At 35.1% G+C, this 27,245-nt stretch overlaps 4 protein-coding genes across 7 annotated transcripts in view; 2 read left to right on the top strand and 2 right to left on the bottom strand.

Moving 5' to 3' along the window:
- Nucleotides 1–21,299, top strand: part of Ip6k (Inositol hexakisphosphate kinase) — a 38,913-nt gene extending 17,614 nt beyond the window's left edge. For all 3 annotated transcript variants that reach the window (XM_090109124.1, XM_090109122.1, XM_090109123.1), the window contains exons 2-8: nucleotides 9,619–9,789; nucleotides 12,870–12,996; nucleotides 14,674–14,797; nucleotides 15,152–15,228; nucleotides 16,647–16,822; nucleotides 19,217–19,461; nucleotides 19,551–21,299. In XM_090109124.1, coding sequence (XP_089965250.1) covers nucleotides 9,652–9,789; nucleotides 12,870–12,996; nucleotides 14,674–14,797; nucleotides 15,152–15,228; nucleotides 16,647–16,822; nucleotides 19,217–19,461; nucleotides 19,551–20,124 — 1,461 coding nt within the window. In that variant the 5' untranslated portion in view covers nucleotides 9,619–9,651 and the 3' untranslated portion in view covers nucleotides 20,125–21,299. The remainder of the gene's footprint in view (nucleotides 1–9,618; nucleotides 9,790–12,869; nucleotides 12,997–14,673; nucleotides 14,798–15,151; nucleotides 15,229–16,646; nucleotides 16,823–19,216; nucleotides 19,462–19,550) is intronic.
- Nucleotides 21,300–21,674: 375 nt separating this feature from the next.
- On the top strand, nucleotides 21,675–25,633 carry LOC149903550 (uncharacterized). Of its 2 annotated transcripts, XM_090108780.1 has the most exons (13): nucleotides 21,675–21,915; nucleotides 21,991–22,117; nucleotides 22,195–22,744; nucleotides 22,839–22,898; nucleotides 23,225–23,572; nucleotides 23,639–23,731; nucleotides 23,809–23,874; nucleotides 23,950–23,996; nucleotides 24,265–24,415; nucleotides 24,491–24,706; nucleotides 24,992–25,121; nucleotides 25,190–25,288; nucleotides 25,371–25,633. In XM_090108780.1, the coding sequence occupies exons 1-13, from the start codon at nucleotides 21,819–21,821 to the stop codon at nucleotides 25,520–25,522; spliced, it is 2,136 nt and encodes a 711-aa protein (XP_089964906.1). In that variant the 5' UTR covers nucleotides 21,675–21,818; the 3' UTR covers nucleotides 25,523–25,633. The 2 variants fall into 2 exon arrangements, with proteins under 2 accessions (XP_089964906.1, XP_089964907.1); XM_090108781.1 differs by lacking the exons at nucleotides 23,809–23,874; nucleotides 23,950–23,996; nucleotides 24,265–24,415.
- LOC149903549 (transmembrane protein 203) lies at nucleotides 25,608–26,084 on the bottom strand. The gene has a single exon (XM_090108784.1). It carries the CDS (start codon nucleotides 26,082–26,084, stop codon nucleotides 25,677–25,679), a length of 408 nt encoding a protein of 135 aa, XP_089964910.1. The 3' UTR covers nucleotides 25,608–25,676.
- On the bottom strand, nucleotides 26,057–26,732 carry Rpp20 (ribonuclease P protein subunit p20). The gene is made up of 3 exons (XM_090108783.1): nucleotides 26,534–26,732; nucleotides 26,291–26,459; nucleotides 26,057–26,196 (listed from the first exon to the last, which is right to left on the bottom strand). Exons 1-3 carry the CDS (start codon nucleotides 26,684–26,686, stop codon nucleotides 26,084–26,086), a joined length of 435 nt encoding a protein of 144 aa, XP_089964909.1. The 5' UTR covers nucleotides 26,687–26,732; the 3' UTR covers nucleotides 26,057–26,083.
- Between the last annotated feature and the right edge of the window lie 513 nt (nucleotides 26,733–27,245).

The following is a 27,245-nucleotide window of genomic DNA, read 5'->3' as shown; positions in this document are numbered from 1 at the left end:
TTTGATTTAGCCTTCTTTTTTAAATTTATTACCAAAATATATTGGACAGAATGCAATGAACAAATGCCGAAGATAAACGGCTAATTTTAAAACGATACATCTTATTATTTTAATACCGCAATGATATAAATATCACACTGGACGAATTTATAAATGACTGGCGCCAACATTCGGGTGTTTATTATTTGACGTCCACAACCTATATCTAAAAACACTCCTGTTTATACAAATACTACCGCAAACGCTACGTCCCGCAATTTTTAAATCTGTAATATCTTCGAAAATATTCACTTAAATCATACGGTGTAAAGGGCCATATAGATCTATATTAAATGAACAATGTATTCAAGGTATTTAATTGGTTAAGGATTAATGCTGTACTGGTTAAAATCGCTTCGAAAATTAGCCATTATTTGTCGTAAAAAGTAAATGACAAAAAAAAGTTATTGTGGGTTATCCATAAGAGATAGACATATACCACCGCGGACTTTTCTGTAGACCTTTTCAATGTGTATAATACTTAGTACATTATTTTGATAAAACTCGTAGGGTTCAGCCTGCGTTTGCAATGTAAGCGGAAAAAATGTAATTTTTTACGACATCACATTAGAAACCTCAAAAATAACAGTACTTCTCCACTATTTAATGGATGATATTATACATATAAACCTTCCTCTTGAATCACTCTATCTATTAAAAAAAACTGCATCAAAATCCGTTGCGTAGTTTCAAAGATTTAAGCGTACAAAGGGACATAGGGACAGGGAAAGCGACTTTGTTTTATACTATGTAGTGATAAAACACTGTGCACTGAGTTAAGATGAAAATGTTCTCATCAAATACAAATTTTTTAATTTTCTACAATACATACTAGGTCACAAATAATTTCCAAGATTCCATGATGTGCAATTACGGAGTAAGGAATAGATCTTTACATTGTCCATATTTAATATATAGGTCTACCAGAATCTGATGGCATATTTATATTTACGAAATAAAAGATTTTCATATGGCAATTTTATTTGACAACTATCAAATTGGTTGTCAAATTATTTGTCTTCTTTGCAATTGATGAATAATTTTTAGGATTTTGTCTAAAAAATCTTCGAAAATGTCGAAAAAGCCGCTGCGATCACAAGCAAGAGGTGTTGTTTATAATGTGTATAGAAAAACATTCGATGCAGAAGAGTCAAACACATCACAATTTTCAATTTTGAATATTTTATTGGTAAATTGGACTTACCCGTTTTGATACTTAAAATAAAAAATATTATAAGTAGGTAACTATAATATTGTTTGTTGATTACAATATAATTTTATGAAAACTTATTACAGGAGTTTCCAATACGGCTATTCGTCAAGTCCAAGCTGTCCAAGTCAATTTTATAATGTGTGTATCTTTAATACTTACGAAAATAAACATAGTTTTATTTTATTTTTATTTTATTTTATAAAAAATGATTAGCAATCTAGTTTTGATGTGCATTATCATTACATCCATATTTTTACATGGCATAATGATAATGAATATACAAATATAGGTATGTGTAAATAATAATATGTATTACATAGATAAAAGTAATATGTATATTATACATGTAAGTATGTACCTACATAATATTAAGTGGATATCTCATTATTAAGTACAGTATTGTTCACTTATGTAATGTGACTAATGATGTTGAGGACAAAATAAAAAATAAGCAGTATCAAGATCGTTCAGTCCATTTTCCCTAGGGTTGCACACTCAAAATTTTGATTTCCCAATTTGCCATCAGATTCTGGTTTACCTATACACACCGGCACAATAGCGGAACAGAAAAAAAGTGAGACTATATGAGTAATGAGATAATAACGCATATATTTGACGAAAATGTAATTAGATACAAAATAACAAGTTGATTAACATCTTTTAACAACGACTTTGAAAAGTCTTCGTTATTTTTTATTGAAAAATAAAGAAATTTGAAATAAGTGAAATTTTTAGATGATTATGAACCATCACAAAAAAATAAAAAAAGTAAGCATTAAATGATTTGACAATTAAATTAAAGCAAAATTAATAACGAGTGTTTCCCCCTCTTGCTTTGAGTACGTCTGGGCTTGCTACAGATTATGTTATCGATGATTTCTTGAGGCAACCGCTCCCACTTCTCAAGTAATGCGTTTCCAAGTTCATTTAGATTGTTGGGGGGTGGCATTCTGGATTTAACCCTTCTTTTTAGTCCCAGACATGCTTTATCGGATTCATATCGGGGGAATTTGCTGGCCACTGCATCACCCGTTTTACCTACGTGGCTCAGACATACCGTGGCCTGTACCGATTGTGCACTATGAGAACGAGCATTATCTTCCATTAGAATAAAGTCATCACCAATAAATGGGGCAAATGGTACAAAATGTTCTTCTTAAATGTCTCTGATGTATCTATCTGCTGTCATGGTCCCTCCTGTGACTATCGCTAACTCCGTGCGAGCTCTCAAACATATCCCTCCCCAAACCATAATCGAGCCGCCACCATAAGCCACTGTGACAAAATTAGACTATATTTGGCGTTCTCCTCTGTGTCTCCATATTCGCTGTCTCCCATTGATCTGTTTTAAAAGAACTCTGCACTCATCAGTAAAGAAAACCTGCTGCCATTCGATCAAATCCCAGACGATGTTCTCGCGTATCGGTTTCTGTTCCGCTAATTGTGCCGGTGTGTGTATTATAAATGCGAAAGTAACTCTGTCTGTCTGTCTGTTACTCAATCACGCCTTAACTACTGAACCAATTTGCATGAAATTTGGTATAGAGATATTTTGATACCCGAGAAAGGACATAGGATAGGTTTTATCCCAGAAATCCTACGAGAACGGGTTTTTCTTTGAAAACGCGGGCGAAGCCGCGGGCGGAAAGCTAGTTTACCATAAAATGGTTAAAGTTATACCATTGCTAAATTTATCAAAATTCATAGACCTGACTATTGCATCAATATTTGAATAAGAATTTTGATAAGGTAAAGGAAGGAAATGCATATTACTGGATGGTTTGTTTGTGAACATTGATTAGATATAACCGTTGCTAGAATTTTTAGTACTATGTATATTACTAGAATTTTTAGTACTATGTATATTATGTTGGTAAAACTGTACATTATAGGGCGTGGAATTTGGGGGTAGTGGGGGGTGGAGAGAGGGGGGGTGGGTACTAGGAACTTCCCCTGTAAAGGGGGGGGCGCGAAAATTAATAGTTTTCGAGATATTTACAAATTAAGTTTTGGTCCGCCTAAAGCAAAGGGGGCGCAAAGTAAGGACTTAGAAAATTTTTGATCTAAAGTGAAAATTGTATAGGTATCATAAAATACATATTTTTTATTCAAAACGCTAAAATAAGCATGTTTTATAAAAAAAACTTTTTCTCCAAAATAAAAAATGGCCGAGATATTCGCCCTCAAAGATTGATGATAAAACCTAACCTAACCCTTTCCCTATCTCCTCATGTCTTTTTTATATTGTCTCAGACACTGCCTTAGCTCCGGCGCTACGGGAAGTGCAGCCCTTCCGCCCTTGCGTGACAAAGCACGGTCGCCCGTACTCCACTTCGCAGCTTCAGCTTATTGGTCGCCTTCGGCGACCAGCCTCAGCCACTCCGCTCCGCACGGCTCCCGAGCTTTGTCACGGCGGGCGAGGGCTGCTCTCCCTCCGCGCCTCCGGCTTTTTACATACACTCTAGGGGTAGGGCAGACAAGACCACGTGGAATTCGGGGTTGACAGCTTCGGTTCTGTGGCAAGTCTTATGATAATGCAATGCTTATTTTAGCGTAACGTTTTTTAGCTAGATTCGGACTTTCGCAGCTTAATATTGAATACATAATATTCCATCATTGAAAAAATTTACATTTTACAATCCGTCATGTATCTTGGTAATTATCAAGTTTAGAGAAAAAATGCCCCAACAAAACATGCTTTTATTAGCGTAATCTTTACGATAAAACAATAATAAATAGGTGTTATAAGTCTTGCGCCCCCTTTGCTTTAGGTATTTTTTTCCAGTTCCACATTGATCTGAAGCAATTAATATTAATTATTACTTTACAATAATAGTTTTCAATACTAGTAATATTGCATTAGCTCTTTGATTTGAAATATGACAGATTTAATGTAATAGACATTAGTATGACCTGTAGTTTTTTTTTTTTGTTTGAGTGGGAATCGCCCTAAAGTCGCTTCTGGCACTCGCCGGCCGCTGCCGCGGCACGCTCGCTTCGCTCGCTCGGCTCGTGCGGCAGTTCAAATGTTAACCTAACACGCTCGTCGCTTCGCTCCTCGCTACCTATTTGTATGCTAAAAGTAAAAGTTTAATAGTTTTGTACAGTTTTAGGGCTTAACAGGAGTACGCACGAAACGATCTCGACTGAAAGGCAGCAAACGAACGGTAACTGAAAATGACGTCGTTATTGTTTTGTTCCACGGTACAAAGCGTACAATTAATATTGGACAGCGCTAGTCGTCCGCTAAACGGATGAATAAAATAAATTAGTCGTCCGATTACCGGATGAATAAAATAATTTAATCGTCCGATAACATCTATTTATCTATATAGTTAGGTTATCGGGGTTTCTTTAGAGAACTGCCGCACGTATTATAGGTTTTTTGTGGGGGGAGGAGGGCACACGTAGGTATTTGATTTTTTTTTGCGCGTCGACGGAGCCCCGCTTCGCGGGGCTCCTATTTCTGTGTAGTTTTTTTTTAAAGAAACCTAACCTAACCTAACCTAACAGCTAACCTAACCTAAACTAGATTTTTTTTTGCGCGTCGACGGAGCCCCGCTTCGCGGGGCTCCTATTTCTGTGTAGTTTTTTTTTTAAGAAACCTAACCTAACCTAACAGCTAACCTAACCTAAACTAGATTTTTTTTGCGCGTCGACGGAGCCCCGCGAAGCGGGGCTCCTATTTCTGTGTAGTTTTTTTTTAAGAAACCTAACCTAACCTAACCTAACCTAACCTAAAGGCTAACCTAACCTAAGCCTAACCTAACGAATTGAGGGTGAATATCTCCGCCATTTTTGATTTTAGAGAAAAGTTGTTCCTATAAAACATGCTTATATTAGCGTTATCTTTACGATAAAACAATAATAAATAGACAAGTTAAAATGACACCAACTCCATCAAAAGTCCTGCGCCCCCTTTGCTTTAGTCCAACCCAACTAGCTTTAGTGTTAAAAGGTTATCTAGTAATCCGAATAATCGGATGATTAAATTATTTTATTCATCCGGTAATCGGACGACTAATTTATTTTATTCATCCGTTTAGCGGACGACTAGACACTTCGATTAATATTTTTGTTAAATTATAAATTGCTAATATTAATAATTTTATTTTATTTAATCTATTTTACAAAAACTATACTTAATAATAATTATTTTTAATGTTGTTGTTAAAAAATATACAAATTTCATTAATAAAATTTAAATTATAATATTTTTTTGGGTTAGATAGAAATGTTTTACCTGAAATGAAACGCGTTTGACAATCGCTGTAGGTCAATTTGACACTGTCATAACAGTAAGTTCGCGTTTCAAAGATAAAATGGAGTAAAATTTTCCGATTTTCAAAAATTCGTGACTCAAAAACAAAAAGTTTTCGCGCTGTGAAATTTCAGATTTAGGTTCCATAGGACAATAGCTAACCACAAAAAAAATTACGACTCTCAACTCCACGCCCTATAATGTACAGTTTAGCCATTATGTTTAACATATAGTTTAGCAAAGCGAACTTTGGTATGCTGAGCGACTTTATTTTATTTCTTCGTAATATTCTTAGTATCAGGACAAATTTTAACGTTAATTTTAATCTTAACACAGTTTTGACAGAGGTCGATAGACGGAATGATTATAATTGTATTATATATTATGCATGAGAAAGAAGGCAGGTAGACCTTGGCAGAGCGTGCCAAACGGAAGCTGCACGATTGTTATCTCAGAGCAGGTGCGAAATTGTCAATGCATCGTTTAGTTCTGCGGTTGTTATGGTTTGCGCAGGTCGTGATTCGATATCTCGTTACTCGTATGTACACATGCTTTGAGCAGACTCTGTCCCACGACCCACTGACCTGATGTCAACCTATTTCTGTTCGCTCGCAATCATTGCATATAATAATTGTAGCAATACACATGTTTGACTCCTACAGTTGGTTCTCTAGCATATTATCATTTTGTACAGTTCTGAAAACATTATCAGCATCATTTTTTAGTTAATTAAAAGAGTAAGTTGGCATTTTTTAGCTCAGACCATTTTGAGATAAGCTTCTACAGTTAAAATATTAAATATAAAAATTACCTAGTTAAAATTTTTATTTTGACTCTAGTGCTTTCTGTTATAAATACTAGTAATTAAGGAAAAAAAATCGTAGATATATTTATTGAATTTTCCATGATTTATTTTATTCTGCACCTTTGATAACATGACTGATTACCTATGTTTCTATTACCTAGTTACCAACGTCATCATCTTCGTTATCGTAAATTTCTTAAGATATTGTATTATTTCTTTGTTAAATTTTATGTTTTAACTTTATAGATATTCCACGATTTCCACCATTCTATATTGCTTTAATACTATGAGCAGAATAAATACGCCGTTCACCGCATAGTTCAAAAGCTCCTTGAACTAGATAAATTTTGAAATAAATTTCTATAGCTATACATCCAAGTTTTATGATCAGACTTCACGACGAATAAAAGACACGATGATACTACAACCCTCAAAACAATACATGACACCGCCCAACAAATAACCTTAGATTTAGATGCTTTGTATCGTATGCTTTTGTTTAAATATGACCAAAAGTGCCACTGTATAGTCATACACTTCATACGCTGTCCTACAACGATAGATCCATTGTTCTTTTTTCTGCAGCAGGTTTATTGTTTTGTTTCTATTTGCTCATTGCAGGATATGTTTTGTACACGCTTCGTTATGTTGTTACTATGCAAGACATGCGTATTTTTCCTGCTTATAGATATGACTTATTTATCAGGTCTCGGACCTTCTCGACAAGTATATTTACATTATTGTTGTGTAAGATCGTGTTTTTTATTAAAGCACTACCTTTCCGCCCGCGGCTTCACCCGCTTTGTCAACCTAATAAATTATATACTAAAACCTTCCTCTTGAATCACTCTATCTATTACAAAAAAAACGCATCAAAATCCTTTGCGTAGTTTTAAAGATTTAAGCATACATAGGGACATAGGGACAGAAAAAGCGACTTTGTTTTATACTATGTAGTGATAAAACAATTTATAGATATACATATTTCAATGATAATTGTGAAGAATCATATCAGGGTATATCTGTTTACTATATGTCCGTGTTTCAGGGTTCTATGTTAATTTATAGAGGAATCGGTGTGAAGTTCAAATCGCTCTTAAAATTCAAGTCACACTCTTGTTTCTTTAATGCAAATTTTAATTTTGAATGCTTGTTTTCATTGCACTTTCCTTCTAAGCGGATGCTGTCTGTCATCGGCAAGTTAAATTTGTTAAATTTAAATATTACTGATGTTATTATTGTTCTAGTGATGACGTAAAGTTGTCGTTTTCATTTGTGGTTCGTTGGGATATTGTCAGGCGAACAGGTCAGGGCGGGGCTTTAGCGTCACGCAAATAAACTTTGCGGGCAGCTGGCGAGATGTTCGCGTCTAATTTGGTGACGCCGAATTGGTAACGTTGGTACAACGCAATCGTTGCTACGACTCCCGCACTCTTGGCCCACAATTCACTACGTCACTCCCATCATAGGTAACACATAAAGACGTCGGACGTCAATACGCTGTGTTGTTTTCCAAACAACTAATTGCCTTGCATCTTGAAATTTGCAGCTGGATCGAAGTAAATAAAACAAAACGTCAATGGGACTGTAAATAGAGATCTATTTTAGAACCAATATATTTATAGTTTATCCGTTTTGAATTGTTTATTTTGGTCTTGCTGATTGACATAAAATGGAAAATATAGTCTTGTGATTATGAATTGCGCATAAAGACAAAGGCCAATATTAATGTAACCGAGTATTGTCAAGACCAAGGCACAAATCTCGGGATCGTTCCAGAGAGGACGTCAGTGTCCTTGTCTGGCGACGTGATTGCCGCAGGGAGGGAACAAAAGGAATTTTTTATTCGAAGCACGGTCACTAACCGAGTAGCAGAATGCTCCGGTCAGCAACTAACAGGCCCGGTTCCCTGACCTGAGTACGAAAAGTCTCAACAAAACTAGTTTTGTATCATCTTGGACAATTTATACCGACATGAACCGATTCTTTGTTACAACAAGTGCTATTTATTGACTCGTGCCTTTCATTATATGTTATAATCGTTACGAAAGTGAAGTGGTTTGCGACATTGGAGTTATTATCATACATAGTTTATATATAAAGTATTGATTTATTGCAATGAGGTACACCTCTTACATCAGACAATGATTATTCCCTATATTATGAATGGTTGTTTGTTTTTGTATAACGTAGTTGTTTTTACCTCTACAACTTTAATATCATGGTCTCTAATATAAAATTTTAAGTGAACAATTTGTTTATTAAGAACAAGTGTTAGCTGTGTGGCGTGTGCGTAAGCATGCGTCTATTCTAGACATATCTGAAGTGTGTATTGGTACTACGCAGTTCTAATATCATAATTCAATATTGATTCAATAATAAGTCAAAGTCTACCTTATAATTGTTACAAATGAATTAGTTGATACTAAGCTAAATATGTCAGTTAAGTAAATACTGACGCACGTGCCATTATCACTTGTTTTATTATAAAATAGTCCATTGTCATGTTTTGTTCCAAACAACTCGCTTCGTTAATTTTAGTTAAATTACCTTTTGTGCATATTATTATGTATTACAGTTACATATTTATAATTGCAGTATTAGAGATAAATATGGACAGTATTAATAGTTTTGCAAATTTCCCCGAGAAAATTGATACATGAAATGAATGGTGAACATTATGCACAACACTTTTTTTTCTGTCTTACTTTTCATGAACCACATATTATGCCAGTCATGATTGACATACGTGACAATGTCGTTACTAAGACGTCAATTTTCAGTCTTGGTTTTACCTAGATTTTGCTATTTTCCTTCTCATTTCAACTTCACTTCTTCAAGACGATAGTCGCGTGTTAGGGGTAATGGGGTAATTGACGCTATCGATTTGTATTTTTATTGGTGTACCCACTAAGTGATGTTTTTCTAATTCCAAGAATTTATGCTATTTATGACAATGTTTATATACAATATTGTTATCGGTTATGATTCACAGGTATTTTAGTAATCATTATTTCCAATTTTTATCAATTTACTTGTTTGTTGTTATATGGTTGATATTGCGTTTACTTACAGTAACCATTATGACATACATGTCCGTGATTATGACTATTGAATTGTACTGGTACTATGATAACAACTTTATTACAATGACTAATATCCAATTTCACAACATTTGGATAGGTTAAGGGAATATTAACCTTTTCATGTATGAAAGTTTCACCAAAAAAAGTGTTATAGGCTATCAGTGATTGTATCATCAACTGGCGGAGCTGATCTTAAATGTTCTTTTGGCTGCAGGTGGACAGCGGCGGCGGTGGCTCGACCGAAGTGATGGTGTACTCTCTCGGCTGGGGCATGGGCGAGCCGGAGCGGCGAGGCGTGGAGCGCAAACGCACTCAGCCGCCCGCCGCGCACACGCTCTCGCCAGACGACGGCCACGAGGTGGACGTTCTGCCGCTGCACAATCAAGTAAGACATCACACGCTTTACTGACATTGACCTTGGCCAGGAAGAGCGAATTCCCCACGAAACGTATCGCGCGCATTTTGTTTTGCTCTTTCGGGACCCGTGATACATACGGGAGAATCGCGACGAATTCAAAACAACAAGCCCTTATTGTATCAAAGAAGTTGTGCAATGATGTTTCGCAAGCTGGAGTGGCGATGATTAACTGGGGCATCTGAGTTGCAAAGGATACACTAGATGTTTCTATGCAATTGTGACATTTCCCACGTTATAATGTGCGCCCTTTCGAAGGTGAGCAGAGTTTTGGGACGTGGTGCGCATTCAAATGCTCAGGCAGGACGTATTAAATAAATAAATAGATAAATAAAAATTCTTTATTGACAATAGAATACAACATTTTTAAATGCTGAAGTCTCTGACTCCCAAACTAGGTAAAAACCTGTATGTCAGGAGTATATAATAATTTAAAGGTTTTCTCATCAATAGACCTAGCATCGCTATTTGTGTTTATCTTTATCGCAATTTTATTCTGTCTTTGGCTTTTTAATGGCCCGATGACGTCTTATAGATTACACCTTTCTCATATATATGTATATTGTGTTGTTCAATATTAATTATACCTACTAGATATTTTTTTAATTTCACCAATCGATTTCTTTGGAGATGAAATTCGATCTAGTTTGGTTGCATTACATAAACCGTGTCGTCATTGATAATGTATGTATAATGTAATATTAGGTAAGCAAACCATCAGTGGCACGCAAAGTATCCGATTCCAAATATAGCGATACTCTACAATAATTTTCCCAAGAGTTTACGTCATTGCTTGTATGATTTAAAGGTCTCGAATTATGTTTATATCAAAAATGTAATTCTTGTTTCGTATTACTGTACAGTTTATGTTTTTTGTTTAAATAAACTTCAATGATTAATACGCAGACAATATTTGTTCAAATTATAACCTTGTATACGCATAGCTTGCATTGTTGAATTAATACTTTGTCACTAAGTAGTAAGCAAGCATGTGCAGAGTCCATTTAAGTTTGTGTCCACACAGTAGCAGCAGTCGTGTATTAAATATGCTTAATTACTCATACACGATGGTGTTGTTATGAATTCTCAATTGGTTTATTTTTCTCCACACTAGGAACAATGTTATAGTCTAAACATTCGTTGATTGCTTTGTTCTGCTTCTGTTGTATATTCGTCTGTTATGAAATAAGCGTCTGTAATATAGAATGTTGTTTGCTTCACGTATGAATTGTAATAATTTTAATAAAATTGCCACCTTCCATGGACGCTATTATTTTCTATGATTAAGAATATACATGTGAAGTGATGGTGGTATTTTTTTCTCTTAGAACAATAAAAGATTTGTCATAATATACTGGCCATTTTAGAATGACTTCAATAGCTTAAGCCAATACCAAGTAATGTACCTATTTGTAAGTATTGTATATTACATTATGCAGTACCACCTAGGATTGTGAATAATCGCTTTAGTCTTATAATCCGCTTACGCATTTATGACGTACTTAGAACAGTTGAACAGCCATTTTGAAAGTTTTTATATGGTCTCTAGATAAATGCCGTTCGTTCACGTTAATTATAGGAAAATATAAAGCATTTGCGAGCTAATCTTGTATAGCTGTATCAGATTTGCGTTGTTATTCTGTTCCTAGCTTTGTTCAATGAGTAATAATGAATAAGTAGTAAGAATTGAAATGTCGGTCTTCTCGAGGCATAGTTGCGGAACGTGGCGGAACGAAATCGATTTTTTTTAATTCTTCGTAACGGTGTTTTTCGGTATAATATGAAAAATAAAAGAATTTATTCGTGAATTTCGGTAAGTACTTATATATTTTCATTTTGAAGATGAAAATTAAATTATTTTACCGTATTGGTGACTCAGGATTCAAAATAATTTGTACCTTTTTATTTTGTATGTGGTTTCAAATAAATGAGGTTCAGTCAAGTACCTACTAGTTAGGATCGTCAGAAATTATCATAATCAGAATCAGTATAAAAACCTAGTTGTTTATCTCATTGTTGTTTTCATCTAAAATGTTAAAGGAATTGTTTTTAGTCAAAGTCTTTGTGAGGAAATATTATATTCCTTTATTGTTTTATTGTATTTATATTTATACAATCTATGTATTATAATGTGGAAAAATAAACGGAAAACTAGTTTATTTCGATTGCGATAACGCTCAACGCTGTCATGGTTGTTTCCAGTACGTTCTCGTGTTTTGATTCCACCTTTACTCCGTAGAGGTGTTTTTCGGTCGCACAACAGCGGGTCAATGCCGTATCGACGCAGTTTGTTCGTATTTTGACCCTCAATTCGTTCCACTGCACATCATTTAAATACTATTTATTCATCCACTTTATCGATACTACGTCTGTCTCGCTCTACAATTGGATTGGCATTTGGCTCATCTTAAATGAAGTGGCCCTAGAAAATCAATATGCAGTTACATTTGGTACTGTTTTATAATGCATTTACCTGCGTTTTATTAATGGGTACCCGGCCTGTCTCAGATATTATGGATCAGGATTTTGATAATATTCCATGCGAAAAAAAAATTACTTTCATGATTTGTGGGTTATCAGTAGATTTGTTTGTATTACAATAAAACTATCGCGGGTTCTTATCGGGTAAGGTGATGATTATGATAAGAACGCACTGCCAAAAATAACCGAAGCCTGCATAATATCATATCCACGTGTACATTGTTTGTCAATATTGAGCTCGGATTGTGAGTAACGAGCAATGACACAACGCCACCCGGCAACAAGGCATTGGCTCATATGCTACTCATGGGATTTTATGTAACCACGGGCAGGCTCTATACAATTGTGTCGTGGTTTAGAAAGTTTCTAGAACTTTACGGATGTGTTCGAAATGTAGTCTTTATTAATGTACAATATAAAATGCAAAGAATATCGACATTATTGTATTGAGTTGACGTCATTATCATATTGTGTGCACGATTCCGACAATTATTGTAGGTATTTTAATTAATGTTTCTTTAGCTGTAGGTATTTGAATGAATGAATGCTGATATGTAAGCTATTTTCAGGTGGGCGGTCACACAAGACTGTTAGTATTAAACGATAGCACCGTGATCAAGCCGCTCAACATCAGGGAGCTGCATTTCTACCAGAACATTCCTGAAGACATCCAGAGTTTCGTACCCAGATACAAAGGTGAGCATTACACCTTTGCTATTGTAAAGTTTCGTTTGCTTTTAAGATTTCGCTGAATGTGTCATAATCATTCATTTGCATCATTTTTTTATCGATTATTAATATTATTATATCATTCTCTACGTGTTGTTTTTTATTTAGTCTTCTATGTACTGTTTGATGTTATTGCATTTTGGAGCATTAAGGAAGTTTTTTTTTCTTTTTCGTGAAACCTAACATGTAATGTTTTATAAATACGTTCAATGTTTACAATGTGTGAACTGAACGGTAATTTCGTTACACGATTACGTCACGGAAAAAAGTATGGTCCGATATGAAAGCGATTAATTTTATATTTAATCTTATCGTTCATATCGACGCACTCGAATGTTTGAGGATGCGTTAATTTGCCTACACGGTAGAATTTGTTTGAAAAACAAATTTTATCAACTTTCCTTATTGCTCAATTGATCGTGACCATCATACCAAAATATGAATAAAGTGACAGTGTGATGCCTGAGAGATTCGCAAACCCGCCGACCGCAATCACTAAATATTATTAAGTTTACTTACAATCGACTACGTCGTTATTCGAGCACAGTAAATTGTAAACCATAAAGTATAGAATTGGAAAGTTATACTTACCTACCTTCATCGCGTGCGAAAACGCACGTAGTGTCGCACGCACTTGGCCGTACGTTTTGACTTTCAAAAGCGGATATTATACTCATACCTATTCACTCGAGACCTTTATCTAAGTAAATAAAAGAACTGAATGAGTAAATAAATATTTATTAAATAAATAAATAATACAGATAAATGCTATCTTAAGTCCTGTACGTAAAGATAATTTAGTGCTTAACATAAATGCTTTTATAATAAATATGTATGTACTTGGAAAATAATAATTTACTGTTGTTAGTAATGAAATGGTGAAGTATGAAGAGTCGATAAATGCTAGCCATACCTCAGAGGTATAGAGATGAAAGGCGTTGACTGTATTAGGATCGAGCCGAATGCTCGCGGGAGGCGGGTTTGGTCGCAAGAGCGCGAGCGGGAGAGGGCCAGGGTCAGGAACACAATATTAGTTTCCTTGTTGTCGCAAGGGTCGCGGCACTGCGGCGGGCGGAGCGACGCCGGCGGCTCGTCACACAACCGCCCTCTATTAGCGCCCTAGCGGTAATTTTACATTGTGGGTTTGTAAACCTTTACTTAAAGCCTACACACACCGCACCCACATCGCAACATCCTACACATCAGCGTACTGAACAATTTTACTGCCACAGTTCAAACATGATACATGATACATTACAGCATATACACCGAATACAGATACACAAAACAAAAGATATACAAACCCTTTTTAACTTACGTTAACCGTTAAATTTTCACTTTTCATTAAAGTAACGCTGGCAACTTGCACGATAGTAAGTAAATGATGTATTATTTTATTGCAAACTGTTGGAGGTGTTTAACTCTTGACTGCCATCAACTTTCAATGGAATGGCAGGCTTTCAACTTGCATAGATTTTCCGTATAAACCTTACTTTATTTGTTTAGAAATATTTTTATTGAAATATATACCCTATACTCGTATAATCACACAAAAAAAAAGATAATAATTGATAGTGAATAGCGAGGCTCGCTTGATAGAGCTCGAGCGAGCAGCAATACTTATGATGAGGCCGTTTGTTGCAGGCGTGATGCAGGCTTCTCACACGGGTGGCACGAAATTGGAAAAGCGGTACTCGCCATGTTTCCGCGACGAGAACGGGCGCAAGCAGTCGCTGGGCGGCAAGCGCAAGCGCGACGACGTGTTCAAGTGCGTATCCGGGCTCGGCCGCGCCCTCGCCGTACTCTCCTCGACACTTGTCATGTGTCCTTTATCATATTTCAGAATGTTTGACGTACGCCGGCCCGCCGGCCCGCCGGCCCGCCGACGTCGCCATTTATTCATACCATCGCAATACTTACGCGAATATCCCCCTAGTGAGCGATGCACTCTAACACTGCGAGCCTCCGATGACTTGCATCGTGGAGTCGTGGTAATGATAATATTTGATTGCAATGTAACAATATAACCATATGGACTACACTTGTGTTTCAATAATTAGCTCCTTCTTTTCTTTTGTGGCCCTTCGAATGTTCCCGCTAACCGTTCGCTTTCCTATTGCAGATTTAAAGTACACCGTAACGGCAATGCGAGCGAAGTGCTAAAGAGCATTGCGCATATGGACAATTCTAATAAGCAATGTAAGTGTGCCATCTCTATTATACTAAGTACTGAGACCTCATTTAGTATTACAGTAATACATTTTCATAGACATTACACTAACAACGCCATCTAGTTCCTAACGAGGAAAAATTGTACTTAGACACGTATTTTTATGAAAACGATAACATTAATTAATGAACAAAAGAATTAATGCGATTGTATATCTTGTTAATAAATGCAATATCACGTTACATCAGATAAATGTTAGATAATTATTACAAATAGCATGATTAAGAAACATACAAGTTACATGCAACTTATTTTATATCTTTATTGTGTTTGTAATACATATATCAGTTTAAAAATTATTAAATTAAATGAACATTTGTCAATTATTACTTCTTAAATCTTTTCGTTGATACAAAATTAAGAGCTAGTAAAATAATAATTTCACGGCAAAAACGTTATTATTTTTTAATGCATCTGCAGCTACTTTTAATAAAATAAATCTTATTTCTATCACTGTTTAAATAAACGCTTAGAGAGAAAACCTTCCATCTGTGTTTACCTATTATAAAATATGACTGTAGCAAGATTAAAATAACTCAAGATCATGATGAAACCATTAATTAGCGTCAATTACGTACAAGTTAAATACATAATCTTTTATTATTGTTAGACGTTATTTATTTATTAAATATTTTGAAATGCGGTTAATTATGTAATGGAATAAACAATAATATTACGACTCGAGAATTCAAGAGATTTTTCTTTTTATTTCTATCGCCATATTTCAGTGTCATAATATAATATACCATAATCTGGGCACTATTCCAAAATCTAAACTACAGACCACATGGAATCACTTAATAACCCGATAGTTCTAATCGCAGAAATTCAATTTCATTTGAAAATAAAGAAAGAAATTGAATTCATTTCAAATACATGAGATTTTTATATTTTAAAGATACGAACACACTAATTTCCCACGACACCACGTAGAATGTGGGTCAGATTGATCGAGTCCCTCAGGGCATGTTGATTATTATTAGGAAGGTACTAAAGTGCCGTGATAGATAAACTTAACAATATTAAAAATAAAATCGTATTTTTTCATAAACTTTTGTATAAATGACTCCAAAATGATTAAATAACGCCTAACTTTTTAACTTTTAAGAGAATACTGTAACTGTGAAGATTTGAGGAGTGATTAATATATGTAATGTAATCAAGTTAAAATAAAACACATTTAAATTAAAAATCGTGTTGTAATTTATCAAAATAACAGGGTTGTATTTCTTACATTTTTGCGAATAAGACAACTTCAGTTCAGTCAGCTAATGATGCATCCTCTAGTGGCTCTTTTTTTCCTTCAAACCAACATGGTTAATAAGAACGCAACAATCGACTAGTAACACAAGTAGTGAAAATATCTAAAAACCTACCTTAATTGCAGATTTCCTCATGATGGAGAACATCACGTCCTCGTACCGGCGGCCGTGCGTGCTCGACCTCAAGATGGGCACGCGGCAGCACGGCGACGACGCGAGCGCTGAGAAGCGAACCAAGCAGATCGCCAAGTGTGCTGCCAGTACGTCGGCCACGCTCGGCGTGCGACTCTGCGGCATGCAGGTAAAATAGACCTTAATCGTTACAGGCGTAAATACCATATTCCCGTGTATAGATTGCAAGGGGAAATCCCTTGTGCGCTGTCAGTACGTCCGCCACGCTCGGTGTGCGGCTCTGCGGCATGCAGTTACGCAACGCTAAACTAGACCTTAATTGTATAGGCATAATAGACCGGGAGATACTGACACAAAATTTCGAGTCATTTGTAACAAGGATGGCGGTTCTACAGGGGTCTTAGTACGCAATGACAAAAAGAAAAATGATGGTGTGAACGCTGGTACCGGTGGCTTAGTCGCGTGGGCGTTTGTCGAACTCGTCGGAAAAATAGCGAAAGTCAAACGATTTGTAACACAAAAATTTTAGAATTTACCGATAGCCCATAAAAAAGTAGTAGGCGGTAGTGTCATGCCATACTTTTCCGGTGTGACTTACAGCCCGCCATACCGATGCGAATGTGTTGATTTAAATAAAACAATCATTCAACCATTTGTACCAGGCTAACTTTTGCACAGGTAACTATCGTCGTGCAGCCATTTACGAAAATCGCCATGCCATACTTTTCGGACGATTCCAAATGGTCGCCATACCGCCGAAAATCTGCAAAAAATTTTTATTTCGCCAAACTTTTTGTACCAGTATTGCATTTGGATTTTTGGAGAGTATTTGATAAAATGTGACCATTATTATATTTGCCATACTTCTAGTAGGGGGAAAAAGTGCTGTCATACTTGAAAACTTAATTTATTATTAATTTATATAAGTGAAGATTTCCAACACATAGATCTTTGAAATTTTGTATTTATATTTGTTGATCCTCAAACTTAAAGGAAAAATAAGTGCCATACTGTTACAAATCGTTTGACTTTCGCTATTTTCCGACGAGTTCGACTAACGCCCACGCGACTAAGCCGCCGGTACCAGCGTTCACGCCATCGTTTTTCTTTTTGTCATTGCGTACTAAGACCCCTGTAGAACCGCCATCCTGTTACAAATGACTCGAAATTTTGTGTCAGTATCTCCCGGTCTATAAATACAATATTCCTGTGAGTTACGGTAGAGACTATACGTTAGGCAGTGCTACGAGCGTTAAACACGTCGCCAAGTGCGACACACCTATGATTCTATCTTCTATAATATAAAACTGATGGTTTATAAATTTGAAATAACATATCCATACGTCTTTTGGGAAAATAGGTGTATATTAAAACAAGGAAAATAATTAAAGCCTGCTGATAAGTTATCAAATAATTAAAATTTGTAATTAATGCATTGTGATTATTTTCAACTCTAATTTCAACTTCAATAAATTGAGGAAACATTTCTGTATTTGTTATTTATAAATTAACACTCATTAATTTTACGTGTTTGTTTGATAAATATGAAAAAGTAATTTCTCGAAACTTGTTTTATTCAGATGTAAAAGAAATGTCCAAATGAAGTAGATAATGTTATTATAATGATAGGTATATCATTGCGTAACGCGTGCCCAGTGTGCGGTTCCTTTTCCTTTTACATAAGATCGCTATGGTATTAAACACAGTGTTATGTCATCACATTATAATCTCATTTAATAACATTACACACGTTTATCCGCTCTAGTACATTTCCGTAACTCATTTATTCCTCTGAGGATCCAATTTAAATAATAAAAGCGGCGTAATTATATCCAGTTTATATAGAACTTGGTTCAAAGATAAATATAACACAAGAAGCGTGTTTATTCTGTGATTTCAATAAATGAAGAGGCGTTCATTTATATGCTAAAATACTTATTTTATAAACACGGTCTGTTTAATAACTTGATGTTATAAATAGCCGCTTAACGGCCCGACGAAGGACATGATTTTTTAAATTATCTGTTAAATGTACAAAGTGACGTAAATAATTGATTATTTTGTATTAAACTTATTTCCATTTAAATATAATTGTTTTGATGATTGAATTTTTTATGGAATTTGTGACGAAATTTAACCATTCATGAAGGAAATTAATTGTTTCTGGATTTCGGCCAAGGTATTTGTCGGCGTTCACATTCTTCCATAATTATGTATTTTATTGTTGTCACGATGTCACGTTGATTAAAAAGGTTACTTGTTAATCACACGCTAACGAAATGAGAGCTTATTTAAACCGATACAGCGGAATCGATTAATCGTTATGAATGTGTCTTGACACTAAACGTCTTATATATTATGTACTTATAATAAATCGCCGTAAGTAGAAGGAACGAAAACATTGTTTAATTAATTAACGTTAAATTAATTAGTATCTACAAACTATTAAGACAGATTTTTTTTTTGTTTTTGCCTCGGAGACTAGATCTCCGTGATTAATTATTATTTTTCATGTAAACGAGTTAATAATAAGAGTTAATAATAAGCGCGTGCGTCTGTTCAGGTGTACGTGCCGGAGACGGGCGCGTGCCTGCGGCGCGACAAGTACTGGGGCCGCGGGCTGACGGAGGGCGGGCTGCGCGACGCGCTGCGCAGCTTCTTCGCGGGCGGCGGCGGCGGCGGCGGTGGCGGCGGCGGCGGCGGCGGCGGCGGCGGCCTGCGCGCGCGCGTCGTGCGCCGCGTGCTGCGCGACCTCGACCTGCTGCGCCGCGCCATCGCCAAGCAGACCTCCTACAGGTTCTACTCGTGGTGAGTTGCAAGGGACACTTTGACAAGATCCTATAATCTAAACTTTTCCACATTATATCGTTATTTAATAATATTTTTTTTCTTTTCAGCTCTCTATTAATAGTATACGAAGGTGACGTCAGTTTACATCCGGAAGACTCGGGCGTATCCACCTCCGAGTACGAGGGCGACGCGTCGAGCAGCTCGGCGGAGCTGGGCCCGTCCCCCGGGCACTTCGACATGTCGACGCTGAACGACGAGATGCCCAACTCGGAGCGCGAGCGCGAGCCGTTCCGGCCGCACAGCGAGGAGACGATGGGCGGGTACGAGGAGGGCGAGGCGGCGCCGGGCTCGCCGCGCGCGCAGCCGCCCAGCCCCGACTCGGTCGACAGCTGGATGGCGTACTCGTCGGCCAGCAGCGAGTCGTGGCGCGGCGAGGCGGAGGGCGCGCGCGAGGCGGACGGCAAGCGGGCCCGCACGCGGCCCTGGGCCGAGCCGCCGCCCGACGAGCGCGTCGACATCCGCATGATCGACTTCGCGCACACGGCGTACGCGGGCGCCGCGGCCGAGTCGCCGCTGGCCACGGCCACGCCGCACGACGGGCCCGACTGCGGCTTCCTCACGGGCGTCGACTCGCTCAAGCGGCTGCTCACCGAGATCCTGCTGCCGCCGCCCTACAGTTAATGAGCGCCGCCCCCCCCCTCACTGTGAACCGTTCGACTGACTGTGTGAATAGTGAGTTGCGAGTGGGTCGCTGCGCCCCGCGGTGGGACGTTCTCAGGGTAATTTCGTTTCGATATCTCATCGTCGTCCACGGACGGAAGCGGCGGTCGTGGCACTTAGTGAATGTTGGCGGTACGAATCCATTATTTAAACGTTAAAATGAACGGGACCCAATAGGTATTCGGATTTGTTTAAGTATTATCGTATAAGTTATTCCAGATTGACGCGCTTTTTGTATTCCTTCGATTTCTCTTTACGTGCATTGTTCTCGTGTTGAATTGGTTTGTAATTAAAACGAGTAGACATTCCCCGATGAGCTCAGGCTGTGTATTTCGTTAACGAAAATTGACATTAATGTAGATTGACGTATATGTAAGCTTTTTCTTTATCATTTTCGCATTTAGAATCCCACTTTTAGTTCGTTTTGTAAATATGACATTGACATAATTTATGTGTAATCCCGGACTACAGTCATGAAATCCCAGTCACCCAAGCCAAAGCTATTTGTAATATTGTACCGAATGATTGTGAATAGTTAAAAGTTTTCTATGATTTTGTGCAATTGAGTATGTACATAACTGAATATAAAAATATTGCATGTTTTATAAATATGTCTAAAATAAAATAAATATATGTAACTGTATGATACTTTGTAATTTAGCGTGTAATTGGTTTCCTTGATGTTTAATGGAGGAATGTTAGAAAAATAATTTGGCAATCAAACAGTATTATTACGTGGTGGTAGTGCCAGGAGTAGGAATTATATTCGGTTTCAGTGTTGATATTGGCGAGCAGGTGCTAGTATCGTAATATTTACACTGCCAATGTGAATGAACATGGTTGTGTTGAACAACCTAGCGATCGTATGATTTGCGCTAGATTGATTGATATAAGGGTCAGAATAAACGACTATTTCACTTTGCGCACGAAATATTATATTTGTTTGACTACATGCGATAGCCAACATTCCTTCGTGCGGCGTTCGACTTTTATTTGTTCTTTTTATAGTGGGATAAATTTATAAAGTACCTGGTTTAATTAGGATGCTAGGCTGTATCAAATTATCATTTATCTTTATGTCTGTTATTTTAAATAACTGTATGACACTATTTTGTTAATAAATTTTAGGTATTGAATATTTTGTGTTTTATTTTAATTTCCCCTAGTGGATTACATTCCACTATATACAATAATTATTATTCTTGGAAATTCTTTCCTTATGTAGGTATAAATAATTATAAAGAAAATGTGAAAAAAAGCAAAATTAAAACAAAATAATGTAACTATTCGGTTTTCAACACGAACGTTTTGCAATTTATTTGCAATTCATAATTTGCGTATCGCTTATCTTTTACAATCCTAGTTATAACTAAAAGTAACACATACTATATTATCTGTATCTATATTCTTTAACACTCTTCCTAATTTAAAATATATCATTACAATATGAAAAAATTAGATGAATATGATAACTATAGTCTATGGTCTAAAATTAAATTTGGAACGATATTTCCCTCCAATTTAAAATTTTGCACTCTGGGTGGATTATAAAATTTATAAAAAATCAGTTTCTGGTCGAGCTTATACTGAGTATTTCCAATTTAAGTACAGTTTTAAATCTAATTCGTTTAGTCCATTAAACAAAATAGCTGAAAATGGCAGAAAGTAGTGATGTTAAGGCATTGGAAAAAATTTCTACAGAAGTAGATGAAATGCAGTTGAACATTTTGTTATCTAGCCAATGTATTAAAGGTAAATAAAACTTTAATTTTTACATTTAAATAGTTTCATGAAACAATATAATATACATTATTAATCAATGTTTAGCACAAGCTTTTCTGGTGGATAAATTGAAAAAGCAATCAGAGCGCCAAAAAGAATTGTGTAGCTTTATCAGCAGTGCTAATTTGAAATTGAAAACTGAAATAAAACTGGCCGAATCCGAGTTCAATAGGTAAAACTATTATCATAAATTATTTATTATTCAGAGAAAAGATAATATTAGATATTAAATAAATTGCATAATTACAGCTTAGCGGTTGCTTTACAAACAATAAAATCAGCAAACGTAGAATCCAAAAAAGAACTATTATTGATAAAGGAAAGACGATTCGAAGTAGAAGAAAGAGTTAAGACTGGAATAAAAAAGTATGAAGACTTATGGTTGGTGTCTAAGACAAAACATGAAAATATCCCATTTATTAAAAGATATCTGGAAGCAAAAAATAAATGTCAAACTATTCAAGAAAGCATCAATATATTGAAAAATGAATATGATAAGCTGTGTATATATAAATCTAATAAAATAAGTGAACTAAGGAACTTGGAGCAACAACGTGTTATAAAATTGGCTGAGTATTTTATTATTGAACGGCCAATAACATTGAAAATTATTAATGAAAAAGAAAATCTAAGAATCAAATTACAAGATGAAATTCAATCTCTTCTGCAAGAGTGTAAAATAAAAAATGAAACAGTAGTTGATATTAGTGTAATGCAAAAGAGTGAGACAAAAATATTAGAGAGTTCACAGAACAAGTGGCCAGCCCTACACAGTACTTCTGAAACTGAAAATTTAATGGTGTATATAATATATTATTTAATTATGTCTCTATTAATCTTAGTGAATTATTTAATTCATTTTGTTCTTTTTAAAATATTTTTTTATTTTATAGATGCCACATATCCAGCTACAAAGTGTTGACCTAGACATCTTAAGTGTTAAGCTTGACAAGGTAAAAACAAACTTGTTTATTAAACTGTTTTAAATAAAAAGTTAACTATAACAGTACCTACATACTTGGGAGAACAAAAGGCGTGAACAGTAACTATGCCCTCTTTTTTTTCTCGATGGATTTCTTAAGAAAAATTGCTTATAATAATTGATATGGTCATAATTTGATTTTATTTTTGGTAATACCTAAGCTTTAGGTATTACCAAAAATAAAATCAGCCTTAAACCAACCAACCAAACCAACCTTAGGTCCAAGGCATAAACTCAACAAAAAAAATCGTCGTCTGATATTCTATTGTAAAAGCTTGTAAAAGTAATTTATTTCAGATAAAGAGAGTAGAACATTCAAAAGCTATAAATAAAATTGATACCATTGTAAAACCAGACACAGGAATTAAACATAGAACAGAAGAATTTATAAAAGACGAATATGTATCTAGCTATTTTGATATAAGCTCAAAAGTGGCCATTGAGACAGATGATAGCAAACACCAAAAAGATTTTTCAGATAAAAAATTGATTCATATTTTAGAAGACATTAAATTAGATAAACATGAGACATATAAAATAGTGGCAAACATTAATCCTAATAGTCTGCAAAATGTTAATTTAATTAAAGCTAAAATAAATGAAAAGACAGATAATGCTGATATACAGAAAAATGTGGAAACAAAGGTTTGGTCTATTTCTTTATTTGTTTACCTAATAAGATAAAATATCATATTTAGGATACATTTTTAGGATGCTGATGCCAATGAAGAACAGGTAAATCTACCATTGGATAATACACCAAGTGTAGTTTTGCCACCCACACAATTTATGGACTGTTCACAGGTAGTAATTTATTTTTTTGTGTATGTAATCAATTGTTGTAATGATTAACATTCCAAATGTGTGATTTTTAATTTCAGGGTAATCATTTTGAAATATCCAAACAATGTATTAATCCAGACACTAAAGACAAAACTTCTTATATGGTAATTCTATATTATGATCTTTAATTAAAAAGAAATGTAATTTAATGATTAATTTTAAATTGTTATGTTTATTAGAAAGATCCATCTCAAGAAAGCAAGAGTGTAACATTTGATATAAAAGACGACGCGGTTGGCGCAGTGGTAAAGTAACTGCCTACTGAGCCGACGGTCCCGGGTTCGATCCCCGGTCAGGGCAAATATTTGTGTGATGAACTCAATTATTTGTTCTTGGGTCTGGGTGTTATTATCTATATATATGTATTTATTAAATATTATATTTATCGTCGCCTAGTACCCACAACACAAGCCTTAATTGAGCTTACTGTGGGACTAGGTCGATTTGTGTAATAATGTCCTATAATATTTATTTATATTTATTTATTTAAAAGAATCTCAATGTGATGAAATACAATCTAGTGAAGAAAATAAACAATCAAATACTAGCACTGAAAGCTTCACACAAATGAAGGAAATGATTTTAAAGAAACATAACTTGGACTTGTCTCCACAGTTTGTTTATACCAAAAATACATTTCAACCGGTGATTCTAAACTAAAATTAAGTTTCTGTTAAAGTAGGCTGTTTCAGGTAATTAGCTGAAGTTTTGATTTTGCAGAAAGCAGGAAAAGATCCCACATTACCCACAAATGAAATCGTTACTTCAAAATTCTTTGAAGATAATGTTGATAAGGACACTGCAAATGAAAATGCAGAGGGGAAAATTAATCAGAGTGAAGTAAAAGCGACTGAAGAGATTGTTTCACAAATTAATGAACCTGATGCTGATTATAATAGACTTTCTAAAAATCCACAAAGCTGTTCTAGCCCCAAGGTGATTAAACTATAAAGCATATCGCGACATTGTGTGAAACGTTTATTGAAATTAACACCTTATTTCCAAGCCATAATGTTCAAAGTCTATTACATCGATCATTAGAAAATATGCTTAATTTACTCATAGGCAGAGTTTAAAAACTCTCCATACCACTTTAGTGCGTGATTATGATTTTAGTTGCATATTATATTATGTCAATAAAAGACTTAAAGAAAAATATCCGTAAAAAATGTAAAAAAAATAATACCTAAGTATTTAAATTCCATTTTGTTTATTTTAAAGGACGGACAAGATATGACAGTAGCTGGGTTGTTATTCACTCATGGTCCACAAAGTATACCAGACTCATTAAATTTGTCTATGAGTACTGCAGAGTATGAGGAAGGTGATTCTGATTTTCCTCATGGGATAGGTAATCATTTTATTTGATTGTACATTAGAAATATAACTGGATAAACATTCATAAAATATTGTGGTCAGATTCTAGCCTACTTCTCTCGCCTAAAGCAGATATAGCACCATCAAGTGAAGAAAATAACAATGAAACTTATGCACAAGGAATTCCTAACTTTTTATCAGGTTCTCTCATAATACTTTTTTCATTTTTATCAAGAATTAAATATGTAATTTAATAACTTACTGTACTTAAAATATCATACAGGATTAAGAAAAACTGGTTTATCATTGTTTGGTGCAAAGCCTGAAGATATCAAGCCAGAATCTTCCACAGAAAATCAAGGCAATAACTTCACATTTTCGTTTAGTGGTGAAGACAAGAGAAACAGAGGAGGTTTATTTAGTATGTTTCGTTAATATAGAGTCATTTAATATTTTTCTTCATTGTTATTCAAGTTTCTTAATTTAATTTGTTAACTATTTGCAATGGTAATAAAAGTCATTATTATTTCCAATTTATCTTTTATTTATGTATGAACAAATTTTACACTGATTAATTAATGATTATATTTTATTGGTGTAACTGACATGCTCTAACTGCTATTAATTGTAATAGTATAAATAAAGGTGCAAAAACTTCACTGAACTCTATAGCCGAGTCCCCTTGAAGTTTCCTACACAATAAGAATTTGAATACAAAAGTTAAACCTAAGAATATACAACTCCAAGATGCTCTGTATATTGAAGCCTTATATGAATTTTCTAAAGTCATTCTTATGCAAACAATACAGCAAAAATATGCATTCATAGCATCACTTACAAACAAAGGTGCAAATATTGTCCACCAAGCACTGTTCACTATACCATCGATTTTTAATGCTAAAAGTGCTGAAAATATCGTGATTGTTATTAAGTTTATCCATATCTCAAATACTGTGAGTCCAATCCACTGCACAATTTCACTGAGTGTAAAAAACATTATTGCTGGTTGGCTCCAAACATAGCAGTTCTAAATATGCGAATGTGAATAGAGGATGAATGCCTTACTTGGGCACCAAAATCAAGATCATCTGTTAATGGTTCCAGATCATCTGAAAAGTACATAATTCTTATTATGTCTAGTTTATCAATAAAAAAAAATCATTACTTTTTATAAATTAATATCCTATGGAAAATAACTCGTACCTACTAAATCTACAGTCCCCGTGTTAACTTCGATTTGACAAGTTCCTGCAAATAGTGTTTCTAGTTGTAATGCTAGGTTACAACATCTTTGTATAGCAGCTCCGAGACCATGTAATATTATGTCGTTTTCACCTTTAGTTAAAAGGTCACAACATTTATCTAACTGAGCCTGAAAATATAACAATTACTTCTATATTGAACGAGCTTTAGAACTAACCAAAAATAAAAGATAATAATGATTACCTTAAAATTAGTCTTTTTCGTTACAAATATTACATTATCGCCATCCTTGGGCCGCAGAGGCAAGCGTTTCTTCAATGCATAATTCTTATTAGGTCTACGTTTTGGATTGTTTTGGTCGAGTTTCTTTTTATTAAAATTGTTTTCATCTCCCATATTTTCCACAAATATCAAAATTGACAATTTGACAGTTCTCTGACATTTGCCATATTTCGTATTCATAATGTCACTGTCGTTGAAATTAAAAACACAGAAAATAAGCGCTTAGTACACTAGCCTGAATTTAGTCCCCTAATCAAGAAGCTTAACCGAACTTGGCAAGTTGGTGTGAAAGGGACAAAAGAACAACCAGGCGTTATTCAAGGTCACACCTTCCCGTGACAAGCCAACGTTCATAGCGCAATCGCCAGTGTATTAGATATAAGCTTCTTGCCCCTAATTTACAACCAAATAATTAATTAGAAATAAGAAACTTCAGATAATGCTATGGCCACACTTCATACATTGAAAAACCGGAAATTGAAATGTTGTGTATAATAATAAAATGTGTGAAAGTAAGCACCTCTATCATGAAATAATCATTCTGTAAAGGCAGTTTTTTTTAAACTTCTAGGAATTACGTATAACACCGAAATGTGTTAAGAGGTTAGAATAATTTATTGAAGAAAAATATTATAGCTAAAGGATTTTTTTATTAATGGAACGTGGAGCTTAT

This window comes from Colias eurytheme, chromosome 13, assembly GCF_061535395.1.
Source record: "Colias eurytheme isolate Ceu_HAF_F1 chromosome 13, ilColEury1 Martin Lab GWU primary, whole genome shotgun sequence".
NCBI lineage: Eukaryota > Metazoa > Arthropoda > Insecta > Lepidoptera > Pieridae > Colias > Colias eurytheme.
The sequence above is the reverse complement of the archived record's forward strand: the minus strand, read 5'-3'. Positions and strand labels throughout refer to the sequence as shown.